The 23,255-nt window shown below is 40.1% G+C and overlaps 1 protein-coding gene across 1 annotated transcript in view; it reads left to right on the top strand.

Annotated features, from left to right (window-relative positions):
* Window positions 1–23,255, top strand: part of Kiz (kizuna centrosomal protein) — a 102,363-nt gene that overhangs the window by 11,302 nt on the left and 67,806 nt on the right. Inside the window, exons 4-6 of the mRNA XM_013353209.2 lie at window positions 1,312–1,392; window positions 17,188–17,833; window positions 18,778–19,081. Of these exons, the coding sequence (XP_013208663.1) occupies window positions 1,312–1,392; window positions 17,188–17,833; window positions 18,778–19,081 (1,031 nt within the window). The remainder of the gene's footprint in view (window positions 1–1,311; window positions 1,393–17,187; window positions 17,834–18,777; window positions 19,082–23,255) is intronic.

Here is a 23,255-nt window from a genome sequence, read left to right as displayed (position 1 = left end):
AAGTTTGCGGTTTAAAGCGTTTGGGCTTAGGAATCGAGTCTGTCAGAATTCAAACATGTAGACACAGAGCAGTAGCATGGGAACTGCGTTTTGATAGCTGCCTATTCCACTATCTTTGTTTACTTTATCATCTTATTGTATCATTTGCACTGGTCTTATATAAACTTTAGCTACATAGCTCCTTGATCCTTATTACCCCCTGTCATGTTAATAATAGCACCTGTTAGAAGAAATAGCATTATTAAAAAGGTGGGCATGCATAATATCTTTAAAAATGTTAAGGCAGGTGCTCAGTTTGGGTTATTGTCGCTGATGCATTTTTTGTCTGTCAAAACAAATTTTAGACCTATTTTTTGTTCAGAATGGGAGCTAAGGAAACAGCCTTTAATTCATTATCTCGGAGGTATATTTCTAATTGTGTGTATAATTGCTTAATTCAGAAACATCCTGATACTTATCTGTGATGAACTGCAATCAGCGGCTTTTTAAGGCTTTGAGTAGGAATATACTGAATCAAAGTACTTTCATGCTGTGCATTTTAGAGGAATACATTTTGGAACTGAATCATTTCCTTTTTTTCATATAGTTTCATATGTATAGTTATAGTGAGGCGACAGTGCAGGCCTCTTGATGCAGTTACTGATGCCCAAGCAAACTTGATTTTCATGGTACTGGTGACTGCCTACAGTATACTCTTATTTTTAGAGAATAAAACTGATTCAAGTTGATGCCCTAGTAAAGAATGTACTGAATTTTGTGACTCTGAGGATCCTAGTGATATAAGATAAAATATGTAATAAAACAACAAACCCATAGGACTTCTGTTTTCTCTTTCTTTCTTTCTTTCTTTCTTTCTTTCTTTCTTTCTTTCTTTCTTTCTTTCTTTCTCTCTCTCTTTCTTTCTTCCTGTCTGTCTGTCTGTCTGTCTGTCTCTCTGTCTTTCTTTTTAGGCTTTGAAAATAGATATCTAACATCTAACTTTTAGAATCAAGTAACTGGGTTTTCATGATAGTTTAAAGAAAATATGCTGTTGCTGTGTATTGAGGATTAAGGTTTTCCATAAAAAGGTAGAAAACTAAAAATCCACTAAGCCTTGTTTTACTATAAAATTATGTAGCATTTCATAGAGTTCAACTTTTGATATATTATTTGTGAAATTGCCTTTTTCTAAGATAAGCTGAATTTCTCAGCAACGTCAGCTTCTTTCTGCTCCATTGTTCTTTTTTTGTTGCAAAGATGGCAAGCTATAGGTGGCTTTTACTCGTAATGGTGATAGTATCTCCCATAAAATCAAACTTTGTTTATGTTTAGACTGAATATGAGGCCGAGATGAAGAAGATGCACCTCCTGTTGAAAGACAGCCTGGGGACGGAAGGTGAAGTCAGAGAAAAGGTAACACAGTAAGGCGATGGATTTTATGGGTTTTAGACATAAAATTTAGACAATTTTTAGAATGTTCATATGTTGAGAGTTTTAAATAAAATTATCTTACTATAAGGATTTTTTGATGAAACCATGATTATCTAAAGAATTTTGCTTCTATGACACTGTTTTAATGTCTAATTTAATTAAATTTGCCAAAAGGTAGTCACTTGGACTTAAGATTTTATAGAAAACTGAAGGGGTTGCAAAAGGTAAAACTGTATTTTTATCATTAGTGTTTTGTAGCTGCTTTTTATGGGATTGAGAAATGTTTTAAATGAAAATAAACTAAGTATGGTGCTTTGATTCTTTCCTTTGTATGTATAATTTTTACATTTGAACCTTTTCACAGACAAAGTGGGAAGAAAAGATTGCATATCTAAGCAATAGACAAAAAGACTGGCAAGGAATACTTAAATAAATTCTGCTATGTATCTGCCGTAATACAGGCTTCTAATCCTTCTGCCTATCTCCATATAAATGATTCTGCTCAAGACCATAGATGTTTTCTTCACTAAAAGCAGTAAAGCTCTTTTAGATGAAATGTCTAAAAACATCTTGTAATAACTTGGAGCATGCTGGCAAGAGTAGTCACTTGTGACTATGTGTGAAACCCCCTCAGCCAGTCGATATTGTAATAAGCAAAAATGGTAGCATCACTCCATTATTCAGAGAAGCCACCAGCGTGCTTGTTCCTTAGGCTGCAGCATTCATTAAGAAAAGCTTACTGGGCTGAAAGCTGGAAACAGATGATAACGGGATATGATTTTCATATTTAATGCTTTCCTTGGAAGAGTATGTGTGCTACAGATTGATAGAAGAATCAACTGCTACTTTACTAAAAGACTTTCAGGTTTGCCCTATAGCTACCGATGGAATCATTCAGCCAAGAAATTAACTTTTTCTCCTTTTACCTGCTTTATATATCTGCTAAGCAGGTTGCCTGGCTGCCAGTAAATGTTATTATGCAGTTAACTGTTTGGTATTTAAGACTCTTATCAGAAAAGAAACAGAGGCCACACTATTTTGTTTTTATGGTAGAAGGAAGGTTTTAGTTTTCCTTTCTTCCTTGCACTAGCAGGCATTAATCTGAGTTTATAGAAGTTTTAGTTTTCTTTTTCCATAGATTAAAAAGTTAAAAAGCTAGAATTTAGAGTATTCTTTAAACAGTAAGATACAAAACACCAAGCCCCAGCAACCTTGACCTATATTAAAAGGCCTTTAATGATAAGTGATTTCTACACCATTAGATGTGGGGCAATGTGGTGTGATGTGATAGACTTCCAGACCAGACTGACATTTCTGTTGGACGTTTAGCTGGGAAATAATTGACATACTTTGAATCTACAAACCGGTTCGTTCTTTCCCTGCTGTTCTTGATAGACATATTCCAGTTTGTTCTTTCTTTGCTATTCCTGATAGACACATTCTTAGTGTGGCTGTATCAATGACACTTAAGTAAAATGGAGAGTTTTAACCCCCTGTCTGCACTACTGACTCCTTACCTTGCCTATAGTTATGGAGTCTCCATTTGATAATTAGAACAGGGCATTTTCTTTGTACTGAAAGCTGTCCTCAAAAGCTTTGACTGTTGACTGTAATAAAAATCAATTAGGCAACATTTTGAGGAACTTGTATCTTGCCTTTTCTAATTTTCTCTTGATGTCTAATCAGTTAAAAGGTAAACACACTGCAGTAAAATAATGGCTTAGTTAATCCTCATTAAATGCTAATTTCTGAACAAGTCCTTATCTTATGAATTATGTTGTACTTTTTATTGAAATCCAAGCTCCTCTTCTTTAGATAATCATAGGAATTTCTCTTCATGCCCAGTTACTGGTGTCTGGAACTTTCTGGTGCATAGTATAGTCACTGAGTAACTGTTTTGTTGAGAAACCACAGTAGGCCTCTCCAAGAATGTCTTAATTCTTGCTCTCGAGATATTCTCACAAAACAGTGTTCTTTCTGAGGCCCAGGGTAGTGTGTAATAAGTTAGTTACGGGGATGAACTTGAGCTGCAGGAGAAAGATGAGGCTGTTTCCTCTGTGGTGCCTGTGGTTAATGGAGGAAATGGTGCTTGGCAGGCACTACAGGATGAGTAGGACAATGGATGGTCTTTGGCAAAGTGTGGGCACTGTTGGTAGTCATGGCACCACCAGTAAAGGAGTAGGAGCAGGGAAGCCCAGAAGGTCATTGCTCAGTGAGGCTGAAATCTAAAGAGATTGTGGGACACACCATAAAATGAATTTGGACAGATGTATCGTGAGATTCAGTTACCCATAACTAAGGCTCTGTGCTCAAGAACTGAGCTTTTCTTAGAATAGTGTGTGCTTGTGTGCATATCTGTGCTTATTGGGACAAAAGGAGATACAGACTGACTATATCACAGGAGTGAAGCTGGCCAGGGTGAACCTGAAGAAATGAGAATCGGGGTAACCATTGCAGAAGAAATCACTGATGGAGGAGAGAGGCTAGATCAAAGTAATAAGGCTAGATCATAAAAAGATGGTTTTATGAGAACTCAAGAACAATGGCAATGGGTTTTTGATCCTACTGCACATACTGGCTTTGGGGGAGCCTAGGCAGTTTGGATGCTCAACTTACTAAACCTGGATGGAGGTGGGCGGTTCTTGGACTTCCCACAGGTCAGGGAACCCTGATTGCTCTTCAAGCTGATGAGGGAGAGGGACTTGATCGGGGGAGGGGGAGGGAAATGGGAGGCGGTGGCGGGGAGGAGGCAGAAATCCTTAATAAATAAATAAATTAAAATTTAAAAAAAAAGACGGTTTTAGGGATGTAGCAGATTGTTAGAGTTCTTCATGTTTCAGTAATGGGGACATCTGCTCCAGTTGTCTTGATTGTGCGGTAGAAAGAGTTTAAATGGAGAAGACCTGCACAGGCAGACACCAGAGTCACTGTGAGTCTGTTGGTCAGGAAAACGCTTTGAAACAGCTTTAACCATTGACTTGAGGAAGGTCAGCAGAAGCTGCTGCTTGGAGCTGCCCTACTGTAGGAGAGGCAGCATCCCAGTGTTAGATGGGGAGGATGGTTTTCCTTGCTCAAGGAGGGGGTTCGACAGCTGTTCTCAGCCTCTGAGCAGTATCCATAAAACCAGGACAGCCTCTGCAGGGCCAGGGTCATCGCCAAGAGGTTAAGGAACAGACCCCTCATAGGAAGGAAACTGAATTCTAAAGCTCAAGTGCCCCTATTGAAAGAGCAAATGACTTGGGAATCCTTTGGAAACAAATCCCAAGCCAAGGATTAATGCAGGTACTTACTTAAGAGGTAGTCCCAGAAGCACAGTCAAGGAGGATGGGAAGTTCAGAGACGGGAAAGCAGCCAGTGAGTGTGTGACTGAATGGGTTATTGCTGTGAGCACCTGGCACTCAGCCCACTGGGCACTCTCAGAAGACTAGACAAAATGTATCCCAGAAGTGTCCTACCCTAGGGGAAAGGAAGGAAGGTATTTGTCCTCCAGCTTAGCCACTGAACTGTGTGTCTGTCCCCACTTCTGTGGCCGTCAACAGAAGGTCACAGATGAAGAGGAACAGGTGTGGTCAGAGAATGCGAGGTGTACACCAGGATAATGAGGACCCAGGAATTTGGTCCTGTCCTCTTCCAGGTGCCATGGGAAATAAGCAGAGAAGGTTACTGTCAACAGATATGTAGAAAGGCCAGTTTCTGACCTTACCAGTTTATGGTGCTGCTCTCACCAGTAGCTTCCTTGAGTCACTGCTCAAATGGAAACAGATTCTTCCCAGAATGAGGCTCTGAGCAGTTGCCTTTGCGGGTATGATGACCTTCCCTTCTCACGTCTATGTGAGACATTCTCACATCTACAATGACGTCAGTTCTACTCTGAGCCATGAAAGGTAAAACATTCTATTTTCAGCTCGGTGTCTTCATTAATAGGTTTTTCAGTGCCGAGGACTGAATACAAGCCCTTACAAATGTAAGCTCTGTACCACTGTGCCACATCCCCAGATCCTATAGCTTTTTAATTTCTATGCTGGTAATTCAGAAAACAATTAGAAACTATACTGGATTATAGTAGTTTCTCAAGAGGATTGAGTTATTTAAGCAAGTTCAAAGCCTTCTGCAGACTAGATGCACAGACCCATTTTTCAGGGCTGTGTAGGAAATGTTCTCTCTCACCTTTCAGACCAAAAGGGTGCTAATAGACTGCTCAGAGCAGAGGAGAAAGCGCTGAGAGCTCTTCTCTTTTAAGAGAGATGTGCCCTATCTGCAGTAACAGTCCAGATGGAGCCTGCACGGTTGGCGTCCTTTAGGTGTGCCTTTTAAGTATCTAATGGAAAACCAGTCTAATAGTAACTAACATTGGCTTTGGTCTTGCTGTATTTCTGCTCTCATTCTAGGGATTTGTGCGGGTGTGTATTTGTGTGAGTCCACAACAGCCTTACAAAATCCAGTGTGTTTAATGTCTACTTTGCAAATTAAGAAAGAAGTGTTCATCCAAAGCCACAGAGAAACCCTGTCTCGAAAAAACCAAAAAAAAAAAAAAAAAAAAAAAACCCAAGAAAGAAGTGTTCAAAGAAATTCTCTGTCTTTCCTGGACCCCACACTGTTGAGCGCTAGAGTCTGGATCCAGATCCTAAAAGACAGACTCATCGTGCAGAGTCTTAAAAAACAAATAAACAAAACAAAAACCATAGTTTTGCTTTTAAACTTTATTTTGGTCAGGAGTCTTAATATGTCTATCAACCTACTTTTAGGTAAACATATAAAATAATTTGCTTAAAAAAAATGGTGGGAAAGGGCAAGTCATGAAGGAACCTTTTTCCCCCGTAGTCCAAACACCTTTGATGGGAACTTTGTGCTAGACAGTTCTCTTCCTTTGTTCGGCATCTATGGTGGGATGATGGGAAGCATGTTATGGTGCAGAGGCTCTTACAAGTGGAAAACTCATGCACATAGATACAGGAGTGGAGTGAGGGGAAGGTGAAACAGCGAACGAGGAGGACAGGAGAAGCAGGAGCTGGTTTAGCAAAGACACATACATTTTGTAGGAAATGGTTTCTTTCACCCATGACATGGCACAAGGGGAGTGCCAGAGAAAACCATACATTGCTGCTTTTTTCTTCTTTGTCATTTTAGGGTCCTCTGCAAATCTCAACCCTGCTAATACTCAGTAAAAATAATACATCACTAGCAAAGCTATTCTTCATGTAACTGAATGCTTGCTCTAACAGCTCCTTTTCCTTTCTCCTTCAGCTTTCTGCTTCTCATCCCCTGGCTGTAGGGGAAAAAATCACTTAGAAAAATTAAAATATTCCTATCAGTTTTTAAAATATGAATGCAGCATTGTTTAAAGTAGAGTAAGGACCAAGACTTACCTACTTTGAAACTGTAGTTCCTATGTCCGTCAGTTCTAAACTTGTTGATATCTGTACACAGGTTCCTTTTCTCTCCCTCAGTAAAAATAGCTGTTAGTGAGACTTCGGATCACCAGTAAGTGTGTTCAGCCGTGTTCATTTGCTTCGCTCCTACTCTCCTTAGTTCCCTGAAATTTTAAGAAGTGGAAGGTGGATGGTGCAGGAAAAGGAAGAACAAAGCAGAAACCTGAGAGGATGGATCTACTGCCAGGTCATAGCCACACAGCAGTAGAAGGGCACAGACAAGCTAGTCTTTATATCAGATTCTTAAATACTGAACACATGTGCCTTCTTTTGACAGTATGTCTGCCTCTTGTAAGCCTTTGAAGTCCTTATTCTGGTGCAGTACCAACAATAATGAAGAACTGGGAGTTCTCCCTGACTTAGAAACTGCTCTGAGAAGACTCAGAACTTACAGTTTTTCCTGTTTTGAAGATTACTTTTTTTTTTTAATTTATTTATTTATTGAGGATTTCCGCCTCCTCCCCGCCACCGCCCCAAAATATATAAATGAAGATTACTTTTAAAAGAAAAGAAATATGTGTCTTAGAATCTAGTGATAACAAATGAAAAAGCTGCCAAGCAAAGTCCTGACTTTGTATGTATAGGTTGCTCCCAACTTTTCTTGGTTATAAATGATCTATACATGAACTTGTGTGAAATATGATTAATAAAAACTCAGAGAGAGAAATTGGGGTTCAACTTGAAGATCCAAAAAGTAAAGCAGCCAGCCATTGGCTCTTAGCTCCACCTCAGTTCGAAAATGACAATCCTGCCTCTAGGAATCTCAGAATGAGACTGTACCCAAGAGCTGTCTTCTCCCGTCTTATAATCCTCTTTAGTTCTGGGATTAAAGGTGTGTATCACTATCACCTGGCAAACTAGTGTATCTGCTGGGATTAAAGGTGTGTGTATTGCTGCCTGGTCTAGAAGGCTGGCCAATATTTACTTTTCTGATCCTCAGGCAAGTTTTATTTATTAAAATACAAGTGAAATGCTACTACACTTGTGTGATGTTCTTTTTTTTCTGTTGGGTTTATTTTCTAATTACTTTGTTTACTAGAAGAAAATTAGGCATCAATCAACTTTCTCTCTGTCTCTCTCTGTCTCTGTCTCTCTTCTTTCTCTCATTCTTCTTACTCCTTATAAAGTAGAAACACTCTTTTGTGATTATACTATCATAAATGAATAATATGAGCGCAATCTTAAGGAAACATCAGTCAAATACATTGAGATACAACATGTGCAGGCAGATAACCTGTGTTCTTAAAAACCGCCAAGGTCAAGAATGAGAAAGAATGCCTAACCATCTGCTGCAGATTAGGGAGACTCAGGAAACACAAACCTAAATTGAATCTTAAACCTAGAACAAAGGTAACTAGCTATAAAGGCCATTATTTGGGCAATTGACAAAAACTGTGAACTACAGAATAGAGAACAAAATTATATCCTCATTAAATTTCCTGATTATAGTAATGAAGCTCACCACTGGGACAAAGAATGTAGTGTCCCGAGCTTAGGAAACATACAGAACTAGTCTACATATATAAGTAAATGTATTCCAGGCACATGTATAGAACAGAGAAGAATGGCAAAGAAATGGGAAAAATGCAAACACTTGATCCATCTTGCTAGAGTGTTAAGCTACTTTTTTCTGTGATTCTTGCAACTTTTCTGTAAGTTTGCATACATGCACTTCCATACATTACTTCAGATAAACAAGCAGTGACAACTAGCCAGTGAAGAGACCAAACTGAAGACTTAGGAACTTCTTGAATCTTTTTTTTAAATATTTATTTATTATGTATACAATATTCTGTCTGTGTGCATATCTGCAAGCCAGAAGAGGGCACCAGACTTCTTTACAGATGGTTGTGAGCCACCATGTGGTTGCTGGGAATTGAACTCAGGACCTTTGGAAGAGCAGACAATGCTCTTAACCACTGAGCCATCTCTCCAGCCCCGAACTTCTTGAATCTTGATGGATCCTCTAGAGTTGCCTGTATGGGGTTTTAGTGAATGATGTCCCACTTCAATTTTTTTTGTGTGTAGTTAGGGCCATCTGATCATAACTCCTGACTAGCTACAGGCCCCTAAAACCTAATGTTCTCATTCGTAAGTATATTGCTCAACTTTTCAGAGAACTCAGAATTCAGTAGTCTGGGAACTCTGGTCACACCTAGCAGAATCAGAGAGCACTGTACTACTTCCTGTCATGAGCTGTTGCTTCTCCTTGCCAGAAGCAAACCTCTGTTAACAGGGCATCATGTCCACTTCCTGTGGGTCTGAAGCATGACTGTAAGATCCCGTTATGTGCTGCTTTCCCTTGTTTGTATGATGAGCGTCTTAACTTATTCCTGCGTTTGCTTCTCTGAGTTTTGTTCAGTGGGAATCATTTGCTTTCTTTTAGTCAATCCGAGAGATCTGAGAACTATTGGGGGAGTAACTCAGATGCACTTCATTTGGTCTTTGCCCTATGACTTTTCCATCTGAGATCTATACCTGGCCCTTTGCTTTGTGGCTTTGGTTTTTGCTTAGAACAAAAAAGAGAGAGATCATGAGAACTGCTGTGTCCTCTGTTTGCTGGGTTAGTAGCCAGTCTGTGTAGTGATGAGCAAGCAGGCCTGGTTTTCATCCCTCCCAGCTCCCGCACAGCTAGCTTACACCCGAAATAACAACACACAAATTGTATTCTTTTAAACACTGCCTGGCCCATTAGTTCTAGCCTCTTATTGGCTAACTCTGACATCTTGATTAACCCATTTCTAATAATCTGTGTAGCACCACGAGGAGGTGGCTTACCGGGAAGATTCTAGCCTACATCCATCTTGGGTTGGAGCTTCATTGCATCTCTCCCATGCCTTCTTCCTCCCAGCATTCTGTTCTGTCTACTCCACCCACCTAAGGGCTGGCCTATCAAATGGCCAAAGCAGTTTCTTTATTAACCAATGAAATCAACACAAAACACAAGACCCTCCTACATCATTTCCCCTTTTTCTGTTTAAACAAAAAAGAAGGCTTTAACTTTAACATAGCAAAATTACATATAGCAAAACAGTTATCAAGTAAGAATTACAGTTACAATATTTATATCTATTTTATCTTTTATCATAACAAAGGAAAACAACTATAACTATCTGTCTATTCTTCAACTCCATCAAAGACTCCAAAAGGATATAATATTGCCTAATTAAACAAAAAATGAACAACTTCCAAACTCTAGAAATGACGGAGACATCTCGCTGCCTGGACAGTCACCCAAAGTTCCTCTGTACCGTTGGGGCATCCATCTTAGGCCTACAGGCCCATAGTATCCAGCTGACTTTTTCATGAAGCAGGAAATTTCAAAGACAGTTCAGTCACTTTCTGCTGTGTCCTGCAGAATGTCTCGCAGACTCTTTCATGAGTCAGGTACCCCGAAAGACCATCTCACCTTTAGGCAAGTTCAGCAGTCCTCTCTCTGTGGGTTCTTTGTGTCCAGTTCATGCATCAGTCCAGGCAAGAGCAGTTTCTTGCCCAAATGGCTAACCAACTCCATAAGTAGCCTCTTTTATGCCCATCTTCCTCTTGAAGTAGATTGGTGCTGCCAGGAGCAGATGTGTCTCATTGTCATGAAAAGCCCTAAGTCATTAAAACATTAAATGCCATATTGTGCAGTCTTTGAAAGATCTGAAGAATGTCTATCTAACTGAAATATATCTCTAGATATATTTAGAAATATATCTAGAAATTCTAACACGACTACAAGCTTTACTATTATTGATGATTATGCATTATCAACCTATATTTCCTAGTTATACATTACATTTTTAAATGAACTACACAATCACAATACCTTAGTCAAGATCAGAAATACATATACATATAACAATATTGACCTTAAATTTATATCAATAGAGTAAAATTTATACCAATGTAAATTATTCATATCTATAATCATTTCCCCCTTTAAATGTAAAAGAACATATATAAACAATATTTGGGAATATGGGCGCAGTTTTTTTCTCTCCAAACTGCTTCGTGCTGAATGGGGACACTGTTATTTAGGTCTTTCATGGTATAACCTGTGTGCTAGATTCATCTGAGTCAGCAGTTGAGTGAAATAATTTTTTGAGGGTGTTCACAGCAACCTTTCAGGAGGGAGTGGTCTATCATACCATATTGGGATAGAAGCAATCCACAGGGTCTCATCCTCTGTGAAAACTAAAGAAGAACTTTTCCAAAGCATTATAACCTTAGATCCAAATTTTAAAGTCAAGGATTTTCAAAATATCTATCTTGGATTAATTCAGCAGCATTTATAAACAAATATCTTTTAGCAGCTGTTGCTCTTTCCTCAGCATTCAAACAATTCAAAGAGAGCATAATAGCATACAGTATCAAGATTCTCTGTGTATTTTCCGTCCTTGTGCGGCTTTATTTTAACCTCTATTTTGTTTATTTTTACTTTTATTTTTTTGAGACAGGTTCTCTGTATATCTTTGTCCTGGAATAACTCTGTAGACCCGGCTGTTTTTGAACTCTCAGAGATCCGTCTGTCTCTGCCTCCCAGGCATTGGGATTAAAGGTGTGTCCTGCCACACCTTGAAGTCACAGAGGTCAATCTACCTCTGCCTCCCAAGTGTTGGGATTAAAGGTGTGTGCCACCACACCAAACTACTATCTCTTTCTCTTTTTTTTTTTTTTACTTTAAGAACTTTAGCCTACATATATTTTAAACACACTGTAAACCATTTAGAGGTTTTCTTCTACTTTGAATCTCTCTTTACTGTATATCTCTCTTTTTCTGACCACATGAGTCTTTATGGAGAAGGTTAAAGCCGTGGCTTTGACGGCTGGATCCAGCCCATTCCTTAGCTTTCCGACCTCATGGTGGAGGTACCAGCTATAGCTTTGTTTATCGCCACAACTCTATGGCATTTCAAGGTCCTTGCCAGCAAGCAAGCTGCAGCATTCTGCTTACAGGCCACACTTAGTCAGACTTCTTGCCTGAAAAAGTCAGAGTTTGCCCTGGCAGGACAGCCCAGAAAACCGGCATTTTTTTTTTCTTCATTCTTAATTTTATTCTTTAAGTGTTTTATTAACATATATAAGTTATATATAATAGTGGATTTTATTATTACATTTTTATCCATGTATTTTATACATTTTGATCAAATTCAGCACAATTACCCACTTAGGCCCCTCTTATACCCACTGACCCCTCCCTCTTACCAACTAGCCAAACTTCAACTTTCCTGTGTTGGGAAAACCAGCATTTTAAAACAGCACAGTTTTTTTCCCTGCTACGGCTGAAAACCAAAAAGCATGCATTCAGCTTTTCATCAACACTGTTTAAATGTTTCGTGGCAGGACCTCTTAAAAGAGCTGCAGGGTTTTGTAGCTAAAGCTGAGTCAGGAAGCCTCTCTTAGATGAGAGTGCTTGCTTGCCTCTAGCAAGCAGGGCAGACCCGAGAAATTGCTGCTACCAAGGAAACATGCTTTACTCTATTCTTTCCCAAGCTTTCTCAGGTTTTCTGTGTATGCAGTAATCCACGTCTGGACACCATTTGTAGTAAGGAGCTGCGGGCAGGCCTACTTTTCGTCCCGCCCGGTTCCCACATGGTTAGCTTAACACCCGAAATAACAACACACAAATTGTATTCATTCAAACACTGCTTGGCCCATTAGCTATAGCCTCTTACTGGCTAATTCTCACATCTTGATTAACCCATTTCTAATAATCTGTGTAGTAACACGAGGTGGTGGCAAACATCAGGGCATGAGTTCAGTTCTCTGGCATCTAATGTAAAAAAAGCCATCACAGTGATACACATGTGTAATCTCAACACTAATGAAGCAAAGACAGTGGAGCTTCCTGGGGTTTGCTGGCCAGACAGCTCCAGGTTCAGACAGACCTTGTCTCAAAAAATAAGAAAAAGCAGAGAAAAACAGCTGACATTGACTTCTGGCCTCCATGCATACTACATGCACAAGCATGTACATATGTACACATTAGCCCCTCCCCATTTCTGGGGCAATCTTTGGGGCCACCTACCTCCAGCATTTTTTAAAAGCCAAATCCATGCTTGCTTCTCCCAGTTTGGCACTATTCTAAGATTCAGACTGTCCAGAAGTAAAAGGATTTGGAAGTAGCTGCAGCTATGCCTTTGTGGAGTTTGAGAATGAGGATGTTGCCAAGATGGTTGTGGAAATAATGAATGCTACCATTTTGGTGAAAGACTTCAGCTATGTTGTTTCATGCCAACAGAAAAAGGACATGTAAAGCTTTTTGAAGAGTAGAATGCTCCATTTCCTTAGCCATCATATCCAACAGTGAAATGGGATAATTGGAATTGGAAATGTGGGCAAAAGATAGAAGAGTGATTTAAAAGGAAACAAAAGTTACTCCGGAAGAGATTAACTGAAGAAAGAATTCATTATAGTTTTCCCCATCTGCTTTACCTTATATGAAGAAGGAGGGTTTAGGCTTACAGAAGAGAGAAAAGAGCTTCACGGGGCACTCCGAACATTCCAGAGAAGCCTGGGCCAGCCAGGGCCCCACGTCAGTCTATATAGCATTTTTTTTGGAAGGGCAGAAAATCAGAAGTGGTTGAAATGAATAAGATAATGGGATTGTTATGTTTTTAAACAGCCTGTGTCCATTGTAAAAGAAAACATCCAAGATGCTCCAACACCTATTCATTCAGGGAAACAAAGACAAAGAAAAGGCAGTCAGTGATTCTGAGTGCATATGTATAGCATGTATTTGGAAAACAAAAAACAAAACAAAAAAAAACTATGATGACACCATCATGAGGGCGGGCTAATTTTTTTAACAGTAAAAGGCAAGCATTGACAAGACTTTCAGAGGAAAACATACTGTTTGTTTCTGTGAGTAAGGAGAGCAGTGACTGATTTTGGCTGTTGTGCTCTTTCTGAAGTCTAGAGGTGTGTTCTAGTGCAGTGGTGGGGCTTGCTCTGTCCTTATCCTGGTATCTTCTAGTTTTCGGATTTTATAGTTCCCTTTAGAGCTTATTCTAGGTGCATGGAAGGATCACATTTAACTGTAAGTTTGCATCACCAACGAACAAAGATCCCCAGACCCCTTTGACCATCTGTGCAATGGTTGTGCACACTTAACCCCAAAGGCTATTTGAGATTTCCACATCTGATGGCTGAAGCTGTAAGATATATATATATATATGTGAGTGAGAAGACGGCTCAGGTATTAGTTCAGGTTTGTTTTTGTAGTCAAGTACTAATACAGATTCAGAAATGGTCTGTTTTCATTGAAAACGTCACTTTGATTTTTGGTGGGCTAGCCTGATTTGTGGTAACTATCATTTTCCATTAATTAGTATCACTGGTGTGGATTTGTGTCCCAGATTCAAGTCAGGACTCAAAAATAAACCTTTTTAACAGAGTTTCTATACAAGTTAAGCTTAGGGACTGTAGAGAATAATACCCTTTGACTTATTTTTAATTTTCTGGTACCCTTGACATTTGCTTATTCCAGTTATAAAGATTACCCCCCCATAGCCTTTTTCTGTCCCTTTCCTTTCATCTGGGACTTGAATGCATTTGCTATAGTAAAAGTTACTCTGAGGCTAATAGTTTTCTTCATTCTTTCTTCCCTCAGATTGCACTGTCCCAGTGTATCCATCTCGGCATTGCCAATTCATTCTTCTGTCTGTTTCTGCTGCTAAGCCCTTCGTTCTAATAATTGTTGTTTTCAACTGAAGAATTCCCACTTGGGCCTTTTTAACCATTTATATCTCTTTGCTATGGTTTAAACCTAGGTTTTACTCATATTTGGCATGTGAGCTACACCTCTAGTCCTATAGTTTGTTTGGAGACAAAATCTCACTGTGCAGTCCTGACTGGTCTGGAATTATCCGTGTGGACCAGATGATCCTCAAACTCATGGGGATCTGCCTGTCTCTGCCAGAGTACTGGGATTGTAGACCTGTACTTTCTGTTAATTCTTTTGCGATAGTATCTCATGTATCTCAGGCTGACTTTGAATTCTCTGTGTAGCAAGACTGGCCTTGAACTACTTACTCTCCTGCCTCTACCTCCGAACTTCTGAGATTATAGGTGTGCTTGGCTTCAGTCCTATAATTTATTTATCTTTATAATATTCTCTATTTGGACATTATTCTTGTATTTAAAATCTCTCTCCCCTTTCCTCCCTTTCCTCCCTCGTCTTTCTCCCCCTTCCTCCCTCTCCTGCCCCTCCCACTTTTGAGAGCTCTCTGTAAATGCACCTGCTGGCTTCAAAGTCATTCATCTGGTTGCCTGAGGAATCAGTCTCTGCATGTTGGATTACTCTAGTTCTTTGGACAAGATTTTTTTTTTAACTGTTTAACTTATTTAGCTAATCATACTTAATTTAATAGCTTTAGTCAGTTTAATACCTGGACTTGCTCAGAGATTGTTTTTGCTGGTTATATATGCTCACTGTCTATATGAGATAAAGTTTATTACTTCTTTTAATTTTTAGTAATTAAATGTGGCCATTTTGAGAACTCTACCCTCAGAAATTGTGTTAATTTCTGTTTGTTTAGCCATTTTGTGATTTATTTTTTATGTGTGGTCTCTGAGATTTCTATTAAATTTAGTTAATAACCATCAGCTTTCATTAGAGTAGGAGTCTCACTGTCTTTGCTAATAGGTTCTAAGTACATTCGGCTACACCTTGGCCTTCACTTCTTGCTTGGAGCCTCAAAGTGAGCTTCAGGTGAGAGCTCAGGCATTTATTTCCTGTTACTTGAGCATTCCCACAGCCCAGGGCATGCAGGTGGTCATCCAGATTCCCAGGAGTATACTGGAACCTTCCAGAGTCTGCCACCCCAGGCAGCTCTTTGACCAGCTTTCTCTTTAAAATGTATGTAGCCTTTTGTTTGTTCCAAGTACTGTCTACGCCTTAGACAGCTTCCATATTGAACACCTGCTTCTGATTATTTTCAGCAAACTCGGCTTGGGAACAAGGCTATTTGTCAGCTCAAAGCTAGTTCAAGTCAAAATAGTCTTTTGTGTGGAGTCCCCCAAGGAGATACCAGATAGTCCAATGATGACTGTTGTCTGGAAATGGGGCCCTTGGAAGAATTTTGCCCCCCCCCCCATTCCTCTTCTAGTGTCTGGGTTTCCCTGTAACTACAGGTTGTCAACTTGGCCAGCACCTGGCAGCTCAGAAGCTTACTGTTCTTTTCAAGATCTGACTGGTTCGCTTAAGTAAATGCTCCCCAGATTCCTAGAAGGCTGATTAACTCCCAGAGAGCTGAAGAGCTTTGCTGGGTTGTCAGCTGTTGCAGGGCAGAGACTGCTTAATACTCTGTCTCCTTGCCTTTCTCTGGTGTCCTTGATGTGTTGACCTCAGAGTTGGGGGGGGGGGGTTGTGGTTTTTGTTCTGTTATTCCAGGATTAGAAGAGATGATGTTTGAAGAGAAATACAGCCTGGATTCTGTTGTCTCTGACATTTCTTGTCCTGCAATTTGGATGTTGGTATTTCCTTCTGCAGAGGAAGAGTGTAGATACATTTTGCATTTCCCCATCCACAGTTTAAGGCTTTGGGAAGTGAGCACTCTTGACTGTGGCCGTGCTCTGGTCCTCTGGGAAGAAAAGCACTTAGCTTCTAGAAGGCTTCACGCTTGTTACTTTTAGTTCTGCTTGGCACCAGCAACCCTGTACAAGCCAGTTCTCTGCTCAGCTTTGCTTCTTTCTGTCTTCTCTCCTTTTCTCTACCCTTCAAAGGACAGGCTCAGATTTCCTATAAACATGCTAGTAAATTTAAATTACTTAAAAGTTCCTTAAAGATGTTCAGGAAGTTTTGATGTTAATTTGATTACAGATTATTGCTATCCTGTGCTTTAATGCCGTTATGAAGGTCACCACTGGAAGTTTTTATTTTATATAAAGCAGTAGAAATAGAGTTGAATCCGTTCATTGTTCATTGTCTGCCCTATGTATTTCCTTGTTTTTTCCCCCTCTTTGGTCTTTGGTCAGGTTCCTTTATAGCAATGCTAAATGAGCTCTGTGTGGAGGGCTTTATAACTCAGCACTTTCCAGGGAATGTCACTGAGGTAAAAGACACATAACCTAAAATGTACTAATTTTGTTTTATTTGAGCCATGTACTTCAGCTGGATTAAATGCATGCATTTCATTTTTAGAAATGAGTTCTATAGTTTTTTGGCAATAGTTACTTTGTACAGTGACATTATTATTACAATAATAATCTGGACTGTAGTAGAGTTTGCCAACTCATTAAGTGGGAAGACATGTTTTGTTGGTGGTAGGTGTTGAATTCCATAGTTATGCTCCCTTTACCTCCCTTTCTTTCTGCTTCATTGTTCATATGCAATGTGTTTAACTCACATCTCTTTTTGCAGGGTGCAGTACAGGCAGGAATTAACTCAGGGACAGCCATGTCAAGAGGATTGTATCAACCAGCAACAATCTTTATGGGCCGCCAGATGTCAGCCATCTCAAGCATGGACGATTTCAGTACAGAGCAGAAATCTAAGCAACCCACAAAGAACTTTTCAATTCCTGACCCACATTCACACCAACAGACAGCCCCGAGCAGCTGTGTGACAGACAGCTGTGTAGTACAAACTAATAGTGACACACAGTGCTTAAATAAGTCTGACAAAATAGATGGAACGACATCTCTTCAGATTGGTGAGAAAACGCCAGTCACAAGCTGTGTATTGTCTGAGAAAGAACAAACTCATTGCTTGGAGATAGGGAGCAGCACACGTCCCAGCAAGGGTAATTTAGCTGAAGGCAAGAAGTCTGCTGAGCTCCATGCCTCGGTACAGGAAAGATTAAGTCCAGAGAACAGAACCACTGATTTAAAGTGTGACAGTTCCAGCAGATCAGAGGGATCAAATGGAGAAATACTGACACAAGAACATATTGAAGTCGGGGAAGAAAGAGCTAGCCCGCTGGGCCCCACACTATCAGTTTCAGAACACCGTGCATCTGCAAATAAGTGGGCTGGAGAGAAGCATTCTGCTTGGGATGGTTTCTCAGGTGAGATGAGAGACTGTTTGTTTGCTGAGTTTTCTTAGTGCCTACCTTTTCTGGTTATGATCTATAATTTTATCTCTTTGTCTAAAAACAAAGAAATGACTTTGTCAATGAGTTCCATTCTAATGATTTCTTAAATATGTTCAAAGAAATGGTTCAAAATATGAATTTTTAAAGGCATGTGCTTAAAATATTTTTGAGGGTTGAGGATGTTCAGTTCAATTGTAGATATGTACTTACGATATAGGAGGCCCTGAGTTTGTTTGAGCCTTAGCACCACTAAGTTTATACATTTTTTAAAAAAAAACACAATTTTGAAAGATTTCAATACTATAATTGTGAATTGCTGCTGTATTTTAATGCATTTGTATGTGTGCATATGAGCATATTTATCTTGTGGAGGATATACATGTGTGTGCATACAGAGGGAGGCCAAAGGACAAGCCTGGCTGTCAACTTTAGAAAGGCTACCTACTTCCTTTGAAGGCTGCTCATTGGCCTAGATTTCACCAGTTTGTCTAGACTGACCAGCCAGTGGACCACAAGAATGCCCTGTCTCTGCCTCCCCAGCATTGGGGTTATAAGTGCTCCGTTCCAGCCTGCGTCTGTATGTGCATCCAGGGTGAACTCATGGCTTCATGCTTGAGGCAAGCACTTCGCTGAGCTTTCTCCCAGACCTGTGCTTCTACATGTTTGCTGCTTTTGTTTTGTTTCTGTTTTATTTTTGAAACAATCTCACTGTGTAGCTCTTATAGGCCTGGAATTCTCTGTCTAGACCAAGTGGACCCTGAACTCATAGAGATCCTCTTGCCTCTGCTGAAATTACAGACATATATCACCACACCAGGAGGCTTCTGTACATTTTCTTAAGGAATGAAATCCTGTTCTGTGTTATTTGCATTCTCAGAACTTTGCAACCGGCAATGCATTCGTTTTCCCTCTTGCAGATGATCTTGCTCATGAGGACCCAAAGTCACAAAAGGCCTTTCTGAAACTGCAGGAAGAGCAGGAGGAGGGAAGTTCGTGCAGCAGCAGTGATCTCACTGTTTCTGTAAGTGAAGATGATCTGATTTTGGACACTCTGGAGTCACTGCTAAATCCAGGAGCCAAGCTGGAGGGTGAATATAGAAGGCAGGCCTCACGATCAGTCTACACCGAGCAGCAAAGAGATCCGCTCTACACTGGTTACATTGTGCAGACTGAAAGCCCTCCTGATTCAAAAGGGGAGTCCTCCCCAGACTCACCAAGACAGTAAGCCATTCTTTTTCACATTCTGTTTAGTTCATGGTGTTTAGAGTCTATTCCACTTGGAAAATGTTACTGAGCACCCAGCAGTGATTGTGTCAGCTGCCTTGTCTTATAAGTAAACTCTCACTTGCTTTCTTCTTCCTTCCTTTCCTTTTTATAAATTTTAAGGTAGTTTTTGAAAGTCTGAGTGTCATTGAACTGTGGTGATTGGCAGTTTATAATTTTCCCAGGCAATCCCTGGTAAATTTACAAGTCACTCAGTGCAACCCTTACCCATTTTTTTTTCAGCCCCCTACCATTTTTTTTTTTTTGTTTTTTTTGGTTTTTTTTGTTTTTCGAGACAGGGTTTCTCTGTGGCTTTGGAGCCTGTCCTGGAACTAGCTCTTGTAGACCAGACTGGTCTCGAACTCCCAGAGATCCGCCTGCCTCTGCCTCCCGAGTGCAGGGATTAAAGGTGTGCGCCACCACCGCCCGGCGCCCCCTACCATTATTTTTTAAAAAAAAATGGTTTTAATATTTTTCTTCCACGGAAGAGAAATATTTAAACTTACTAGGAGTTCTACTTCAGGAACTCAGAACTTTGTATCTAATGAGTACACACTTATTCCTTGTGTTGCTTTGCTTTCCATGGTGTCACTTGTTTCCTTCATGCCATTAAAAGAGCTAATACTTCTTCGCTGCTAAGCCAGACTTCCTTTTCTGGGTGTAAATTTGAGAACATTGGAACCCCTGGTGTTCAGTAGAGCATTAGCATGGTACATTTTGAGCACTTACTAATGTCCTCCATAAAAGTTAAGGTATGTGTTTTTACAATTGATTGGAAATTTTGGGCCAAATAGAAGTTTTTCTATGCCCCCTGAATAGAAAACTTACTAGGGAGCCAGGTGGTGCTGGCGCATGCTTTTAATCCCAACACTCAGGAAGCAGAAGCAAACAGATCACTGTGAGTTCGAGTCCAGCCTGATCTACAAAGAGAGTTCCAGGACAGGCTCCAAAGCTACACAGAGAAACCCTGTGTGTTTCTCTTGAAAAAACATTAAAAAAGAAAAAAAGAGAGAAAAAAAACTTACAAGATCTTGAAAACAAATCCTTTGATTAAACAAACCAACCAATTAAATTATGCTAGTAACATCAGATCCTTTTAGGAGAAGAAGCCTAAGTAAAAGTTTAAGGTAGGCCTTATCTTTTATAAATGATTACACTAAGACCAGGAACACAATAGTATCACATAAACCTTTTGGGTAGTGTGCATGTGTGTGTGTATGTATGCACACACGCACACATACAGAACTTGCACACCTAACTCCTGACCCACCCCTCCAAACCCTTCAATTGCACCAAAATGCTGACAGCCTTTCATTCCAGCAGGGAGGGGCAGTGACTGTCAAAGTGGGTGGTCTGCACGGGTGCACAGGTGCACAGTGCATGCCTGCGCACAAGAGTGGCTGATGGCTGTCGTAGAAACTGGATGCCTCTGAGGGAAGCCCAGGGGGTTTCTGTTGTCATGCTTCTCTCACCCAAGAGCTGCAGGTGTCCATCATCCAGAAGCACATCATAAACTATGACTAGGGATGGAATGGGTCTGCTTTGTGCTTATAGATGCGCTGGCTAGTTCTATCAATTTGACACAAGCTAGAATCATCAGAGGAAATGTCTCAGTGAGACACAACTGGAAGGCATTTTTTTTTTCATTTAGTGATACATGGGGGAGGGTCCATCCCCTGGTGGGTGGTGCAATCCCTGGGATAATGGTTTTGGGTTCTATAAGAAGGTAGGTTGAGCAAGCCAGTAAATAGCTCCCCTCCATGGCCTCTGCATCAGCTCCTGCCTCTGGGATCCTGTCCTGTTTGAGTTCCTGTCCTGACTTCCTTCAGTGATGAAGAGCAATGCAGAAATATAAGCCAAATAAGACCTTTCCTTCCCAACGTGCTCCTTGGTCATGGTATTTGGTCTCAGCAATAGAAACCCAGCTAAGATAGTAGGCTTATTTTTATGACAATATGCCAAACAAGGTGGTACCTCTGTAGGCTAAGGACTAGTTTATTTCCCTAAGACTTGGTGGTTTTCTGAGGTAAAATCTCCTGCATGAATGACTTTTTCCTATAACCCTAAATCTTAATACTTTTGAATTTTCTCCTACTCATTGGAAAATATGGGCATTTAGTAATTTTTCAATATTCATGCTGATAACCTCCCCTCCTCAAAATGAAGAGGTTAGTCAACAATGGTTATTTTCTGTCTGTGCAGTTAAATTTGAGCTTATTGATTTTCTGCGATGAAAGCACTCTCTAGAAATGAGGTTGAAGGAGGGTTTGTTTTTATTCCAATTATTTGTTTATTCAGTGTGCACCTGGTGAGGGCTTGCATTTGTGCATGGTGCAAATGTGGTGGCCAAAGGGCAACTCAGAGTCAGTTCTCTCCTTCTGTCGTGTAGGTTCTGGGGATGCACTCAGGTCATCAGGTTTGGCTGCAAGCAAGCACCCTTTCCCACTGAGCTTAGTGTGCTGATATATATACAGCTTTATTAAGATACAGTTCACATGCTATTCAAGTCTCCTATTTAGAGTATGCAGTTTAGGATTTGAGTATATTACACCATTAATTTTAAATCATATAATAAATACATAGCATGAAATTTGCCATTGTAAAATACACAATTCATTGACACTAATTATATTTAATGTATAGTTAAAATTCATACTCTAAATAATTCTTGAAAGTGGAGTAACGCATACCCCTTTTATTTCTAACTAATTTCAGTTTAAGCATATGGTTCATCCATATTCTATCATCTATCAAAATTCATTTCTTTTTATGGTTGAATAGTATTTCTGTATATGGATATACCACAAATCATTTGTACAGTTACCTGTTAATGATACTTGACTTGGTAATCAAGAGTCTGGAGAGATGGCTCAGTAATTAAGAGCACATACTGCTCTTGCAGAGGACCTGAGTTCAGTCTCTAGCCCCCGGTTTGGGCAGCTCTTAACCACCCATAACTCCAGCTCCAGAGCATCCAATACCTTCTTCTGGTCTCCGAAGGTACAAACCCACACACAGACACACATATATACATAAGTAGAAAAATAAAATCTTGCTGGGTATGGTGGTGAACACCTGTAAATCCAGCGCTCTGGAGATAGAAGCAGGTGGATCTCTAAGTTAGAGACCGTCCTGTTCTACATGGTGAGTTGGAGGCCTCTAGGAATTGCATAGTGAAGCCTTGTCTCACAAATAAATAATAAACAAACAAAATTCTCTCTCTCTCTCTCGCTCGCTCTTGCGCTCTCTCTCTCTCTCGCTCGCTCTTGCGCTCTCTCTCTCTCTCTGCTAAGTGTTTGAGTCAGTTTCCAGACCCACTCCCATAAATGCTTTCAGATATTGAAATCCAGTTTATACAATTTCTCTATCATAAGTATAATAAACTCTTCTTATAAGAAAACATGCCAAGGACTGGACAGATAGCTCAGCATTTAAAGGTGCTTGCTGCCCAAGCCTGACAATTGAAGTTCAATCCTTGAAATCCACATAAAAATGGAAGGAGAGAATCAAGTCCACAAAGTTATCCTCTTACTGCTACATCCACTCTGTATGCTTATGTGTATAAACACACACATGCACACAGAGTAAATAAAATTTTTAAAAAACAAACTATATACTACAATAAAGCCATAAAATGTTACTAAAAAGGGTGGTTTTTGAATCTCCTTATTTTAAAGAATAAATAAATTGAAATACAAGTTGATATCCAGCCTCATGATTTGAAGCACTACTTTTGTTATTTTCCATGTGACATTGTCACTTGAGGGCCACAGGAGTGACTTGGCCTCATGTCTCTCATCATTTGGAAGGTCAGTATGGCCTGTCAGGGCCTCAAGACAGCATGAAGGCAAGCTCTATTTCCCTAGTGCTTGCCTCAGCTTTTTTCTGTGGTTTTGGGCTAGAATCCTGGCCTCCTCATGCTAGACAAATACTCTGCCACAGAGTTGCCCTCAGCCCTGTAGGAGTGTTGTGCAGATATCTTCTTGCATCGTGTTTGCTGCCTTTCCATTGGATAAAGAGTTGTGGGGCTCTCAAAGTTGTATTGCAAAGTGATGCACACATAGGATGGGAAGCACACGTAGGATGGGATGCACACGTAGGATGGGAAGCACACGTAGGATGGGATGCACAC

This window comes from Microtus ochrogaster, unplaced genomic scaffold (assembly GCF_000317375.1).
Source record: "Microtus ochrogaster isolate Prairie Vole_2 unplaced genomic scaffold, MicOch1.0 UNK3, whole genome shotgun sequence".
NCBI lineage: Eukaryota > Metazoa > Chordata > Mammalia > Rodentia > Cricetidae > Microtus > Microtus ochrogaster.
Note: the sequence above shows the minus strand (reverse complement) of the source record. Positions and strands in the feature narration are given on the sequence as shown.